Consider the following 16,181-nt stretch of genomic DNA (forward strand, 5'->3'; position numbering starts at 1 on the left):
AGCGGAGCGAAGATGAAAGCCGAAACTACTAATAATTACTGTCGATTACATGAATATCAGAAGCGGAATTTACTACTGACCTTTTCTATGGAAATAAATTCTCGGGTGGAGTTCTTACAACATTTTTATGACCCGTCTTTTCCGGTGGAATTTACATGTGCCACATAATTTTTACAAAAATTGACTTTGAAAATATTCAATTTCATATTAAATATCATTCGATTTATTTCTTTGTTCTAAAAACATTACATATTAAGAAAAAGTTATAATTGCAATGCGTAATGTATGTACCATAATTAATAACGTATATTTTATGTACATAGTTTATAATATACATACACAAATTGATAAACATATGTTGCATTGATAATAATACAACTGTATTGTCCATATTAGAATTGAGGGAAAATAATTATGCATTAATATTCAGTTTTTATAAAGTAAAATATAATACAAACAAAACAATTAATAGTTAACAAATTGACAAAAAAATTATGTAATTTCCAATCATTTCTAGTCTCTTTACTATGATCAATAAGATAATATTATATTAATGGTTATGAGTTTTCATTAACAGGTGTCTGATTGAGTATTTTATATAATATATTTTTACAATCCCTAAAATTAAAACTAAAAAGTTAAATTGACATTAAGCCGTCTAGGTACAATTACAAAATTTGACATACTTTCAAATGTATAGCAGGTTACTATATGTACAATAATCCAATAATATTATATTATATTCACACATTAAATTTAGTAGATTAGTGTTTCAGATAGACCTCTAGAGTGTTGTCACATTAAATTTTAAAGCGATTATCATCACATTCTAAAACGGTTCCATTTTTGGTGTTTTTTTATGGTATTCTAGAAAACGAGAATTCCATCATTTTAATATACACGCACAGTTTATGTCTCGATTTTCGATCTATAATTACGTACTACACGAACATTTTCGAGCAATTTTACTATTGAAAAAGTGTTTGAAAAACAGCCATATTTACTATAATTAGATGCGTTATGCAATTACTTTTTATGCACTTATATAGTTGATATTATAGATATTAATTTCAATTAACTTTCTAGTATTTATCTTATGACTGCTAACATTTGAAATAACTAAGTAAACCTAACTGCCTAATCTTATCAACTACTATACTTATACGAAAAAATTCATTATTTATACATTGACAGAGCAAAAAGTTATTTTTAATTTCTTAAAACATATAGTTTTATGTTGTATTTGATACAATGTCTCAAAATTTGCCTTGAATAGATAAATATTTTAAATATTTTAATTTTTAAATCAATCGCAAATTGCAATCAATTCGTTGCGAAAAATATGTGTACAAATATCTTTTTGAAATTTTAGGTTCTGGAGCAGAGCGATGAATTTATTGATTTTACAATGTGTGTTTTTTTATTTGTGTCATGGCATCACGTTTTGGAACAGCAAAAATGTCACAGCTTTCTACTTCAGCATTTTTTCAAGTAGGAAAGTGAATCTTATACAAGCAAAAGTAAAAAGTTTCCCGTAGTTTTCAAAATCGTTAGGAAAAATAAACAAAAATTAAGGAAAAACTAAGGTTTCTACACAAAACTAGTTTTTGAGGAATTCGATTTGTTTTTTAGTGTAATTCTAAAAACCTTATAGGTACATGAAATGTTCACCAAATGTTTATATTGGCATACACCACACAGTTTTTGGAATATTTTGACTATTTTTCAGACATCCATTAGATTGACTTCTCTAGACACGTATATAATGTACAGCAAAGTGCACTCACTTGCACTTGTCAGATTTTTATTTTTTTATACGTACATAAGAACAAAACTGATAATTATATAAGAACTGATTATATTAATAATTAGTACATTGTTGTACGTATAGATACTAAATATTGTTTTTTTAATACATTTTTAATGTTTTTAATTGTATAGTATCGCAATCAACAATAATTGCTATTATCAATAACGATGCGCATACCGTAATTTAGGTACCTATACACAGTTTTTTTATTTGTCAACAAACAGTCTGAAAGTAATTGGCAATGGCAGTTAAACACATTTTCACAGAATGCAGATCTCATGAAGAAGACAGACTAAAAAAAGAACAAATCCAAACCCTCGCGACTCCATCGGACCAGGCATATTGAGCAATCTCATCATCTCCTTAATCATTGAGACCGGGCAAACTAAACAAATAATATTCTTCCGAAGTAAATATTATTATATACAAATATATATTTAATGAATAAATAATGTTTACTTATATTAGAGTTAGACGTTGTACAAAACTGTGGTAATACTAATGGCCTTAGTTGCTGAAGTTTAATTAAGTCAATAGCAAAAACATATTAGTCATGCATTTTTTATTTTTCCATTTTTTTTATACTAGATACAATTTACTATTGAATGTGTGGACTCTAGAGTCTAAACTCAGTTTTCTTTTGATCGGCTTCGAAGACATCATCACACACCCTTCGCTAACAAGTAGCTAATACATTTAATTTAGTTAACAATATAACCACCCGTATACCTAAACCTATTAATTTAGAATTATAATATTACATCCCTGAAATTGCAAGAATGGACAGTTGGATATTATATAGGTACATAGAATTCAGTGGCGGCTCGTGTCGTCATAATGGAATGTCTGCAGTGTTACATTATCTAAGTAAATAGAAAAAAAGGAGAAATTAGTATAAATGTAAATATTTGAGTATAATTAAGTACCTAATATATTGTACTCATTAAAGGTTAAAATTATTCAAAGATGTCATGAATTATTATTTCCGATATTCGTGATAAAAAAAAAGGAGTTAAAGATTAAAAATTGCAGGATTACTTACATAAACTATTATAATAATCCATAATACTGCACCAAAAAAAGTAGGTAATACTTGTCTTAACGCTGTGACTCGTGTTACAACATAATATTTTGCTAAAAATGAATACATCATAAAATAATAAAATCGTGATGTGACTATGAAAAATGTTTATTAAATGTTCATAATTTAGTTATTATTATTTATTATTATTAAAAAGGTACAATAAACAAATTATTATAAATGTCTTACATATTCTGCAACTAAGACAGCATCTGATCAAATTGTATTACCGGTTGTTATTACATAATTTAATACTATTATATTTCCTACGTTATCAGATAAAATATGTTTCTATCAATAAAAACTATAAAAGAAACATAATATTCTTTTATATTTTAGTAAGTAGTAACATTATACATTGGTTATTACGTAATATTGTTAACAATCGATATTTTTAATACAATTTTTAACTTTAATAACAATCAACAAATAACAGTTGGAAAATAAATTGTATGCATAAATAAAACTCTGAATGGAATGTCTAATTGTTTAAAGATATGAAATAAAAAAGTACTCTTTGCCGTTTAAAAAGTATCAAATTTGTTATTTAGATAAGAAAACACAGTGAAATTGTTTTAAATATTATAGGTGTAAATAGAAAGCTTGAATAATTCCAGAAAAACCAAATTTCAATTCTACAACCAAATAACTGTTCATATTATTATCATCTAATATCTACATAGTAGATATTCTGATATGGTACTTAAATTTATGTATAATATATACGAATGTCGAACACAACTTATTATTATGTACTGTACATTTCCGTTTCTATGTTTGAAATAATCAACATATTAAAAAATATATGTTCCCAATTTGATTATAATTACTGTTGTACCGATGATGGCCGATCACCAAAGAATAGCGCAAAATATATTTGTTTAGAATACGATTATAATAATATAGTATACATTATCTATATGATAATAATTTGGACACAGTCGAACATTTATAACTCGACTTGGAAATACTATTATATTTGTCTAGCTGCGTTCTACATTATTATTATAATTTACGAAAGATTTTGTTTGAAATTAGGTTATTTGATTTTAATGTCAAGATTTCACAACTAAAAATAAATAAAGGCTACGCGTTTACACAATTGTGTAATTAGACAGTAGGACTTTTCTCTCTTCTGTATGCGTTTTGGCGCATTCGTTCGCTACTTTCGTGGAGTGCCTATACGTTATATTATTATTATCATCTGAGAATAGCATTATCGGGCCATATCCGTACAAATAGTTTCAATGAAGCACAAAATCGTAGTGAAACAACCTGAGAAATGGACAGAGACGATCCGGTGGGAAGTGAAAGAGTGCGAGAGAGCGAGACACCTGTATAGTGTATACACAAGCGCGCAGACGGGAAGAGAGAGGGACGGTGAGGCACACACACACACACGCTCGCACACACACGTACACACACGTACACACACACAAACTCACACGTACACACACACAAACTCACACTCACACACACACACTCACACACGCAGACTAATTGCTATGCGGGCTTTGATGAAACCAGACCATCCGACTTGTTCCTGTTGAGGTCTAGGTCATGACCAAGTGGCTGGTACCTATCACACGAGTGGCCGTGAAGTAGGAAGGGGACACGGAAACACGTTGTCGCCGTTTCAATATCATCATCGAACCCCTGCAAAGCTAACCGCGGCGAAGAGATGGATGGATCTTATTGATCCTTTCTTCTTGCCGGCCAAGAGTTCTCGATCACTAATCGTCTTGAAACCGTCGCGTCAACTGCTTGTTCGGCCTAAATCGTTAGAACTTTTTGTAGTTTCCGAAAAGTTTTTTTTTTATACTATTTTTTTTTTTTTTTTTGTTAATAGTGTGTTACAATAGTGCTGTTGTTTTGTTATCATAATACAACAAGTTGCTGTCGAAGTACGTGCTTGTGAGACCACACTCCTAGTTTCGAGGTAAGATTTCTATTATTTACTTGTCTTGGTTATAACTTGGTTTTTTAAACCCTGATATTCACTACGAATCTCTAAAAACATGCAACTCTCAAACTATCTCGTTATGAGGGACTTGCCGATCTCGGCAGACTTCTAAGATCTATAAAGGTTTTGAATCTAATACTGATTTACAAAGAGTGTTGTTCTTTTTTTACTTTAATGATCACACACACACTTTATAATAAGGATCGTTTAGGTGGTATCTCAGAAATTAATTAACTTCACACCATATAAATACATATACTTAACCCAACCTACCCTAAAGTAAAGTTTTATAAGAATTTATTTCGACTTATTAATTGTTTTTGGAAATTATTACGTTGAGGGCGATACTTTTATAAACAATGAATAATATCAACAATTATATTCACGCAGTTTAATTTTAGTAAATAAAAGTATTTTAAATTTTTGTATACTCACGTATCGACGAATGTTTACACAATATCGCGTGAACTACGAACAGCGGTCAGCTAAGAGCGAAAATCATTTTAAACAATATCTTATTTTACTTAAATATTATTAATAGTTTTGACACGACCTATTAATTTTGAATCAAACAGATCCCCGGGCAACTGACAGTATGAATGAATTCCATCAGAACGATCAAAAAAACGATTACAATAAATAAGCCGGTACTTATTCTTCATGTGTTAAAACCTGTTTGTGCGTGGGTAATACCAATCAGTTCGTTTTTAAACGTCACCTTAGCAGTTGATAATTGATATGGAATATGTTTGTATATTGTATGCGGCAAATTGTAAATAGTGATTTGAGTGGTAAATCAATGAACATCAAACGGGCGTTATGCCATTTCTAAAGCTATAAAAAATTCAATAACAATTATTATAAATTACGCCTTGAACAATAATATAATATATATGTATTGTATAAGTACTCATGCTATTATATTAATGTTTTAGTCCACACCAGTTACACAGTTTGAACTGCGTCTATTGACTATTTTTAAATACAAACATTTACGTTTAACACTTGAGAACGGCTAAAACGCATGTACATAATCAAAGTAGTACTAAATCTGTAAATCTGTATTTAATGAATAAACTGTAAAATTAATGTTTTTTCAAAACCAACGCAGGTCAAACACTGTATAGAAAACTTTGTAACGGTAGTTAAAATCACAACGATTTTGCATAATTTATATTTGTTTTTTTTTTTTGGACGCGCTTCAAAATCATTAATTTTCATTTAGTGGTTTAAAGTGTTGTCAGTTGTAGTTAGTCGTGGAGATAACAAGTTTGTATAGGTGGTATTGGAGCGAAAATATTAATAGCGGTGTTATTTATCATTGAACGATTGCAACAAAGTGTCATGGTTTTGGAAAAACGTAATTTCGTAATTTTCATAGAAGGACGTGTCTCGGCAGATATCACAAGATCGTAATATTGTATCTACGTGTATAAATTAGTAAGGGAAACAATAGTGTTGGGCATAGACGGAAATGACATATAGTCGATTAACTTAATATATTTGTCGAAAGTCGGAACTGACCGATATCTAGATTAATAGGTACAAAGACAGTACTTATAATATATAGTACGCGATATGAAATAAGAATATAATAATTACAATATGATAATATTATACTTTTAGCGATTTGGAGTAGGTATGTAGAACGAATAATGGACGCACCGACACGATTTAAAAGTTAATAACTGTGTAATTTGGCGTTTATGCGTTTGATATATCATACATGTGTGCTGCAGATACCATAATATAGGGAATATATTATAAACCGCTGTCCATCGACTCGCAACGGCAATAATTAAACATCGAAACCACGATAGTAAGTCCAATAATAATTACGATGAAATGTCGTTTCTGGACCCCGCGCAGAGGGCGACTAGCTGCAATGACAATCGACTAAACTACGACGATATAGCATGTACCTGCAGCGCTCGACTGCCCCGATAAAATAACAGGCGCACATCAGGTACGACGATAGTATTATCATTGGAATGACGATTGTTTCAATACGTTCCGTCAAAAGTGAAAATATTAAGTGCGATTTGGTGGCAGAACTTAGCAGGGCGTTACAGGCGACCCGCGGGGAGTCCGTGTCGCGGGATGCTGCGACGAGCGAAAATAGAAAGCTGCGAAACTCGTCCGATGGGAGACAATGCACGTGCCGAACAAAAACCGATTGCAACGGCCTAATCTGCGATGTTACGTGCATTACGTATGCACGGTCACGTAAAACCGGCAGACGGCGTAATATAATATAATATATATTATAACGTATTATATTATTATTGTTATTATTGCATATATTGTCGGTGTATCGTTATACACGAGAGTAGCGACACTCGGGACAATGGGTTGTCGATGGTCTCGTTTCGTACTTTCGTGTGCGATCGAGTGCCGATGATGCCCGCTTGCCGGATGTATACGATTCGTGTACCGGCGGCAAGCTCGTGAGTGACTATACCGCCGGACACCAGAGTCTATACCGCGGTACACCTGGGTATACCGCGATAACCCTGTGCGTAATATTATCATATCGCGAGTGGACCACGAATGCAGTTGCTGCCGCGATAGTGCACTGCTGCAGTAGCTCGCAGCAGGTCAGGCCGATTGGCGCCAATTGTGCAGTGGACGTCCGAATAACATATATCGTTACGATTTAACATAAATCCAACGACGGGCTTGTACCTGCATGTGAAATGGCACATGGTTTAAATTATAACGATATTATAAATTGTTACGATGATTATTCGAAACCGAATGAGAACCGCACCGAACGATATCTGTTATGGTATCGATGTACACACCTCATCTGCTGCTACATATTTATGCGTTTGGGCGAACAACCGTTTTTTTCTTGTCGTTTGTACACCTATTTTGTTCTTATCTGCGCCGTCGGACGCTAATTAGGTCGTACACATAATATTATGCTTTTCGTTGGTTTATTGCTATTTGCTACGCACGTCATTGCGGCGGTGTACACTTTTTCGTCGCATCGCGATACGATTTCGCTGTTAAACGGTTTTGTGTTTATTCGGTACGCGCCGTTTTTGTGGGTCAATCACTTGGAAAGGGGGTAATAAATCGATCAGAAATCTGACCCAGAAAACCCCGAGGGGAGCACCTGGCACCCGGGCCGCCGAATATAATCAACTGTGTGCACCCATATATATATATATTGGATTTACATCCGCCAATTTTTACCATATTATTATCGTCATCATGCGCAAACCGATCGATTGGCGAAGAAAAGAGAATCGGCGGCGGCGGTGGTACGTACATATTATAATGGTTTCGTAGAAACAAAACGTGATCGCGGCTATTGAAAATCACGTTCACTGATCGACGCCGGGAGCGGGCGAGCGGGCTCGACTGCAGCTGCCGGCGTTTTCTCTCGGGTACTTGACCTAAACGTATAATATAATATATTACCATAAAAATGTTCGACATACATAATGCGTAGTAGTAGCACGGTAACCTAGTCGGGAGAGACTGCTAAGGCTTTTATCCCATTTTATTTATTTATTTAATTTTATTTTTAAGAAGAACACTGACCCACTCACGGGTCGCACACCGCTGCGACCATAAAACCGGATTTCGGAAGTTGAGCGGCACTCGTTCATTCTTAATTATTATCGAATTATGAAACACGTTATTCCTATTTAAATACATACACGCATATATATGTATATATATAATATACTCCCTCTCGATGATCTAAATAATTCTCGCGATCGCAATAATAACCGCCGCGGTTAGCAAAGCTCTCAGAAATCGTATGCACGTACGACCTATGGAGGTATACAGAATATATAATAATGTATACCGCGATTGTGTACCACCGCGATGTCGACGTTTCCGAAAGGCTATCCGGCTCGGAGACGTTTGAGAAAGTTCATTTCGTATATATTTCTTTTCGATCCGTAGGCTCTGCAATGCACAACTTATATATGGTCATTAAATAATACCAATATTTATTTTTATTTTTCTTACCACGATGCAGTTTGTGCGCATAATGTCGAGTGTGTGTGCGTGTGCGTGTGCCGTATATCGGTAACCGGCATTGTTAACGATCACGTACTGGTAAAAACGGACGATTTACACACATATATGTCCGAGTGTGTCACTAGTGTTTCTCTCCAGGTTTCCCGGTGAACAGGATGTGCCGCCGCGGAACGCGGAGACGAGCGCGAAAACCGGAATCATCTGTCTGACGGTCGTATTTTTTTTCTTTCCTTACCCATCTACGTACGTACGGAACTGCCGCAGCACTATTGCACAAAAGTAGGCAGCACGGTCCGGCACTGGAAGGAAATCGTTATTTTATTTATTTATTCTTTATTTTTTTTTTTTAAATTCAAAGCGGTCAAACGACCTGTTGTACATCGCGCATATCATACACAGACACCGCCAGACTGCAGCGGTGGTCCATATCACACGCACGCGGCGGTGGCCTTTTCGAAAGACGATTTTTTTTTCCATTCAATCGATTTCACATTTTAACTTTCCCCTTCGTCGCGCCCCCGTCAATAATATAATATCGAAGTATCGTTATTGGGGGATGTTGCTCGGACTATACGACGCGACCTTCTCCGATTGCTATATATATTATGTCAGAACATTATTATACATTTTGCGCGTTTGTTATTACCATTATAATATTACATCTTTTATCTGTTTATGTTTTCAGATCGTTCAGTAAGACCGCACGGACGAAAAATGATCCTTAGACTGTCGCTGATGTTTTGCTTTTTGGCGTACAGCGTGAGTATCCCCAAACAAAAAAAAAATTATTACTTCTATCACTAAATGCTGTATAGGTGGTATACGACGTATACTGAGTAATTCTCTCTTTTCGAATGTGAACTTGAACGACAAAAAAACTGCAAACTGCAACTGCAGCTGATGTCTGTAGTGGCATAAAAGTCGACAAAGTGGCGACACAAAAAAATATCACATATACGACGCAGTCATTAATACCATTGGTCTATTTAATTGATACGGGACACGCGGTGTATAAATAATAATATATAGATACAACGTTATGGACAATTATACCGTATTACGGTTGTATATATACGTTGTACTCGCTCTGCGGAATATAGATCTTACATTATTGTACTTAGATGTATATAATATATATATGAGCTCTGCTGTCTACTCGTTATGGTTAGGTAACCTTTGTGGTACCGTTAAGCAGCATAGAATATCGCGTATCGTTTACGCGCTCAAACAATAAACACATATTTTTCTCGTGCGCGCGTCATAATAATATAATAATATCGTTATTAAATACGGCGTGTGTGTGTGCGAGTAAAACAAATGCGAATATGATATTATTGCTCGACACCTTGCAGCGAGCCCGAAAAAGCAGCGATTTCGTTGATTTTCCGTTCGCCAGACACGGCGGCGGCGACGTGCAGAGCGTGTATCACATATAATAATAATAATAATAATAATAATAATACCTATATGCACAACAATATAATATTATGCTGTGTGTAAGCGTGGTTATGAATCCTTTACGACTTTCGCGTTTTTCGAAAGTAGATCGCCGCGATCTATATATATATATATATATATATATGTTTTATACCACCGCGGTAGTGGCTGGTTAATAAGTACCTATATGGCTATAATATACAATAACATGTATCGCGGGCAATTTGAAATTTCCCCGGTCCGTCCCGGAAACGACCTTCCTAAAGTGCGTCCAAGTATATAATATGGGTAATCATTAATAATTATTGACATTCCTAAACGGGTGCAACGCGATAAAATCTAAACAAATTACACCCCAACAATATTATATTAATTTTTCGTTGTCTTTAACGGCTAATACATTGACCCGAAAGCTATATTTTATTTTATTATTTTTTTTTTTTGAATAGATAGAACTAATTTTTAGATATTCTTGAATATATGTTTCGCTGAGCATACATCATAATATTTGTACTTATTGTTTAACACTTCTTAATCAATCATTTTAGTGGGGAAGATTTTATGTAAATCCCGTCAATGGGTCAATGCACACACAATAAGAACGTATTATGATGCAATTTTCGAAGTATAATATAAGAACCTTTGTAACATAGCATATTAATATAATAACAACGTTAGGTCACAAACCTAACCTAACATATTTTTTTACCATATGGGGATGGCCACTTTACTCTCTGTTACTTTTTGTTTAAAAACTGGCAACCGTTATGCCCCCCACTATAAAGAAATTATACCCATGCATTAACCGTGGACGTCATTTAGAGCTGTTAAAAATTTATATCGGATGTTATGATACAATTTCAAACGCTCTCGTCCGGTTACGACAAAATAAAAATATAACATGATAAGACTACGTGAACAATGCGTGTTCCCCCCGGGAAGTGGTATAATTTTGTAATTATATAGTACAATATGTATACGATAAAATGCCATGCAATTTTTCAAAATTGTTTTTGTTTCCTTTCGTCGTTCTCACTGTTTCATTTTTTTTCTTTTTCTCGTTCTCACCATATTTGCAAACGGCATACAGATGACGGAAGAAGTGGACGTCGTCGAAGCCGTTTCCGGGACGTCGCAATCAATCGACGATCTGCTGCAATCCGACCAACAGCAACTGCAACTGCAGCATGGACAACTGCAGTAGCCGGCACAGAAGCGTGATGACGCTATGGAGGCACACAACCCCGACCAGCTGGCCATGGAGACTGGTGACGACGTGGACGACCAAGATGCGTCCGGTTCCATCGCCAAACACAACTACCTTAAACCGCAGTCGGCACCGATCCGTGGCCATCCACCACTGAATCGCGGCCCTCCACCTCCTCAGCAGCAGGCTCAACCTCCACCATCCCAACAGCAGTCCGGCAAGTATCACCATCACAACGTGGGTTACCACGGACCACCGCCGCCTCCACCGTCCTTGCAGCAGCAACAACAGCAACAGCAACAGCAACAGCAATTAGTAGCCCAACAGTCCGAAGCCATGGACAAGGTGTACTCGGCCGGACCAGTAGGTAACGCGCTCGGTGATCCGTGGCCGAGCAGCGCATCCGCTGACATGCCCAAAATCGTGTCGTTGGACGTCAAGTGCGAGAAGAACTCTATGAAGGTGTTCCTGAGCTTCGACAAGCCGTTCTACGGAATCGTATTCAGCAAGGGCCACTACAGCAACGGAAATTGCGTGCACCTGCCCGCTGGCCTGGGCCGGACGTCCGTCAACTTCGAGATTGGCGTGCACGCTTGCGGCACTTCCGGCAACACCGAAAACGGTCTTTATGGGTACGGGGCTGACTCCGGGTCCGGCACTTACTTCGAGAACATCGTCGTCATCCAGTACGATCCACAGGTGCAAGAGGTCTGGGATCAGGCCAGGAAGCTCCGGTGCACGTGGCACGACCAGTACGAGAAGTCCGTCACTTTCAGGCCGTTCCCGGTCGACATGCTGGACGTGGTCAGAGCCGACTTCGCCGGTGACAACGTTGGATGTTGGATGCAGATACAAGTAATTTATTTTTTATTATGTCATCGATAAATGGTATGTTCTAAGATGTCGGTGGGACCACTTTAACCGTGACCGTGACCACGGTCGTGGGCATTAGTATAATATAATATGATATCCTGATAGCCGCGAGTGTATAGTAGCGACCCCAAATTGTCACGTCTTAGTCGAAGCCTCATCGTTTATACGTTCCCCTTCCACCTAACACTCTTCCATTGATTATTCTATCGTGAACATAAACAAGCGGAATATGCTTTTTCAATATACTGATTAACGTCGTTAGAATTACGTATATGTTAAAAAAAATAATGATTTAAAATAATTTTTATATTTCCTGAGATATTGTCACATTGAGTGGTACAAGAATACAAGATAGAAAAAAAATCCCCCTTATAATATTCATGATTATTTTTGAGTACGTAATATTTTATTATTATAAATCACATTTGGGTCCTCGTGTTGTACATCCACTGACTCGCCCGTTTCGGCAGTGTAGAGAAATCGGTACAAACAAAATGATCGCCTCCTCTCCCTCTTCGGCCACCGCAGATATTTTATCTTGAGAATTATATTTATTATAATATACATGATGGGCTACATATTATAGTACATACACGCACCGTATAATAGCGCTATTCCGAATGGCGATTTTTGTATTTTTAATGTCGCCAAATCGAAATAATTTGCGATTATGCGCGTTATTAGTGTGCTGGTTATTTCACAGCAGTGGTTCGACCCAATGAATACTAATTAATTTTGCACACGCAAGTCGATTATACGAAAATATAGTATGTACATAATAATAGCAAACACACGATTAGTATACATATAGAGTTATCTTGTAACGCGACGATGTAGGTACGAATATAATTCGACCGTCGACGTGCCATTTGTGTTTAAATCGGGTGATAATTTTTATCTCCTTCCGCTCGATTTCCTAAAATCGAATACCCGTTTTATTATGCAAATTTCAAACGTATATAGGTACCCACAATCTACATATCAATTATAATACACACCGCAGCAGCATAGATATAAATTTTCAATTTTTGCGCAACATAATTATACATCGTGTAGTCGATATTATACGCCGTTTACAGTTATAATTTAACCATCGATATCGCGAATACGTATTCGAAAAACGCATGATAATGACGTACACCACATGAGTTTCGCATTTACACCAGATACATATTATATTATTATCGTGTATATTATTATACGGGTCGTACACTCGTATCTACCACGTTTCAACGGAGATTTCAACGACCTACCCACTACTATCTTACTCGATGATCTGTTTTTCGTTATATTAAACTGTACTATATTTCACAGCTCACACAACTAAAGCGTTATGGCCCCAAATGCCATAGGAAACCGACGAATTATCACCGCAGATAACGTTCGTACAATATTAGGTCGAATTGTTGTTCTTTAAATATTTCAATTTTAAACCAACAAACGGGGGGACAATAAATACGAGTGTGCCCCTTGAGTGTTCTTTTGAAGACGTCTCGCACGCATTTGTTGTCTTCGTCTTACAGTGTACAAGATTACCGTAATATTGCAAATGAACCTTCGGCAGTTCACGAATAGCGTCGTTAGTCGTAATGCCCAAGTGATCTATTTTTATATCAAACCTTATGCCTATTATGGTAACAACATTTTTAGAAACGTATTTACAACGAAATAATAATTTTGAAGTCAGTTGTTAGTGTTCTTGAATTTTAATATTTTACACCCCTTCAAAACTCATTTCAAATTAAAAATATCGAAAACATAGCATCCAAACCACAGGTAATATTGTTACCTTTTTGGTTCTGCATTAATACATTAATTCACTGTGGTATTAAAATTAGGCTGAAAACGAAGCTAAACGTGAATTGCATAGTCTTTTGATGTTACACACTTTCTAAGTCTGAGCTGACACAATAATATGCGGGCATAACACGTTTGAGAAATGACTGTAAAGTTCTTTTTAAGCCGACAACTAGGTAGGTCAAATCTCATTCATCCATTTTATCCTGAAAACAATGACGCCCCAAAATTCGGGTCCCATCATCTGTCCGCTGCGTGCATAATAACAAGTTATATCATTATTATTAATAAATATAATAACACATTCGATTCGTTTTTCTCTATTTTTATTTTTCTCTCTCTGTTACAACAAGGTTGGAAAGGGACCGTGGGCTTCCGAAGTCTCCGGGCTGGTGAAGATCGGACAGACCATGACCATGGTGCTGGCTATCAAGGACGACGACTCTAAGTTCGACATGCTCGTGCGCAATTGCATGGCTCACGACGGCAAACGTGCACCCATCCAACTGGTGGACCAGAAGGGTTGCGTGACCCGCGGCAAGCTCATGTCCCGGTTTACCAAGATCAAGAACTTCGGTGCCAGCGCGTCCGTGCTGTCTTACGCGCACTTCCAGGCGTTCAAGTTCCCGGACTCGATGGAAGTTCACTTCCAGTGTACCATACAGATATGCCGATACCAGTGCCCGGACCAATGTTCGGACTCCAACGCCATACTCAGCGCACAGCATGGTAACCTGCTGTCTGCCCACCATCCTGCGATCCAGGGTCCTGCCGAGTACGGTCCTCCACCCGCACCTCTGGACGTATACGCACGCATCGGATCTGCGCACCCCAGGGACGAGAGACGCGTCCGCCCAAGACTTCACCGTCGGTCGGCCGCTACCAGCACCACCGCAAGCACCAGCACCGCCGCCGCCGCCGAACAGGAAGCCGTGGGCGTCAACCGTGTCATCAAAGTTGTGTCCACGGGCGATCTGACGTTCGCGCTCGACGACTCGACAAACGGATCGGCCACCAACACCATGGTTTTCCCCACCAGGACCGTCGAACCAGGTTCGTCAATGATCTGCATGACCACGGTCGGATTCTCCGCCACGCTGGTTGTCCTGCTCGGTATCCTGCTGGTTTCGTGCCTGGTATCCGCGTACCTGTGCCTGCGCATCAGGTCCATGCCCCAACGCCGGAAAAACGCTCAGGTTGCGTGCACCAACCCCAAACTGCAGCCGCAGACGGCGCACAAGTCGGCTGTTATGCATCAGGCGTATTCGTCGTGATCGTCTACGACGTTTCCGGCTCATTTCCGCTGTCGAGTGAGTGGCCGGCGGGTGAGAGTCGAAAAGCAAATTTAAAAAAAAAAAAAACCAAAATCACAAAAAAAAGCCACGACCGTCGCACAAACGAAACGCCATAATTATAATTATATAGGTAATACTTAGTAGACGTAGATATATAGTAAGCCAAAGCTACCCCCAAAATAGCATTAGGTAGGCGCATACGAACATCTTTCGTCGGACACAACTACGCCTTGTCAATGACGGTTAATGAACATGCCCCAACAAAAAAAAACATCCTTCGTGAACCCGCTCCTTGTCTCTATCCCTTGGTCGTTGCTTCTCTCGTTTCGATTTTTCCGTCTTCCTGTCTGACGCTATTCGTTGTGGTCGTATCGCAAGATTCGATGCACATATCGTATAATATTATTATAATATATATGATAATCGGTAGGTACGCGCATTAGTTTTTTTTTCTCCTTTCCATTCTTCGTTCGATATCGTAATTCACACCCGAGGGAACGTATCGACTTACGAGTCGCCACGTCGTTCGTTTTTCGCTGTCTCGTTCCATTATCATAGAATTTTTATGACTTATCATTATAAAGTATTCGGTAATTCGAGAGCGCCGTCAGAAAAAAAACAAAACACCGACCTCAAAAAATATCCATCCCGTTCGCATGATTTTTTTTTTTTCTAGAACGTCATTTGTCGAAAGAAAACCAAAAATCCGTCATCTT

The 16,181-nt window shown here is 37.3% G+C and overlaps 1 protein-coding gene across 1 annotated transcript; it reads left to right on the forward strand.

Annotated features, from left to right (window-relative positions):
• Positions 1-4,552: 4,552 nt before the first annotated feature.
• On the forward strand, positions 4,553-15,736 carry LOC111032353. The gene is made up of 4 exons (XM_022312642.1): positions 4,553-4,830; positions 9,542-9,615; positions 11,384-12,355; positions 14,524-15,736. The coding sequence occupies exons 3-4, from the start codon at positions 11,522-11,524 to the stop codon at positions 15,442-15,444; spliced, it is 1,755 nt and encodes a 584-aa protein (XP_022168334.1). The 5' UTR covers positions 4,553-4,830; positions 9,542-9,615; positions 11,384-11,521; the 3' UTR covers positions 15,445-15,736.
• Positions 15,737-16,181: the final 445 nt, after the last annotated feature.

Source organism: Myzus persicae, unplaced genomic scaffold (genome assembly GCF_001856785.1).
Source record: "Myzus persicae strain clone G006 unplaced genomic scaffold, MPER_G0061.0, whole genome shotgun sequence".
Classification (NCBI taxonomy): domain Eukaryota; kingdom Metazoa; phylum Arthropoda; class Insecta; order Hemiptera; family Aphididae; genus Myzus; species Myzus persicae.

Excerpts from the sequence above, each read along its gene's own strand:
- LOC111032353 (XM_022312642.1), top strand. The coding sequence starts at position 11,522 with ATGGAGGCACACAACCCCGACCAGCTGGCCATGGAGACTGGTGACGAC. Across the intron at positions 12,356-14,523 it reads GATGTTGGATGCAGATACAA|GTTGGAAAGGGACCGTGGGC; the intron begins GTAATTTATTTT and ends TGTTACAACAAG.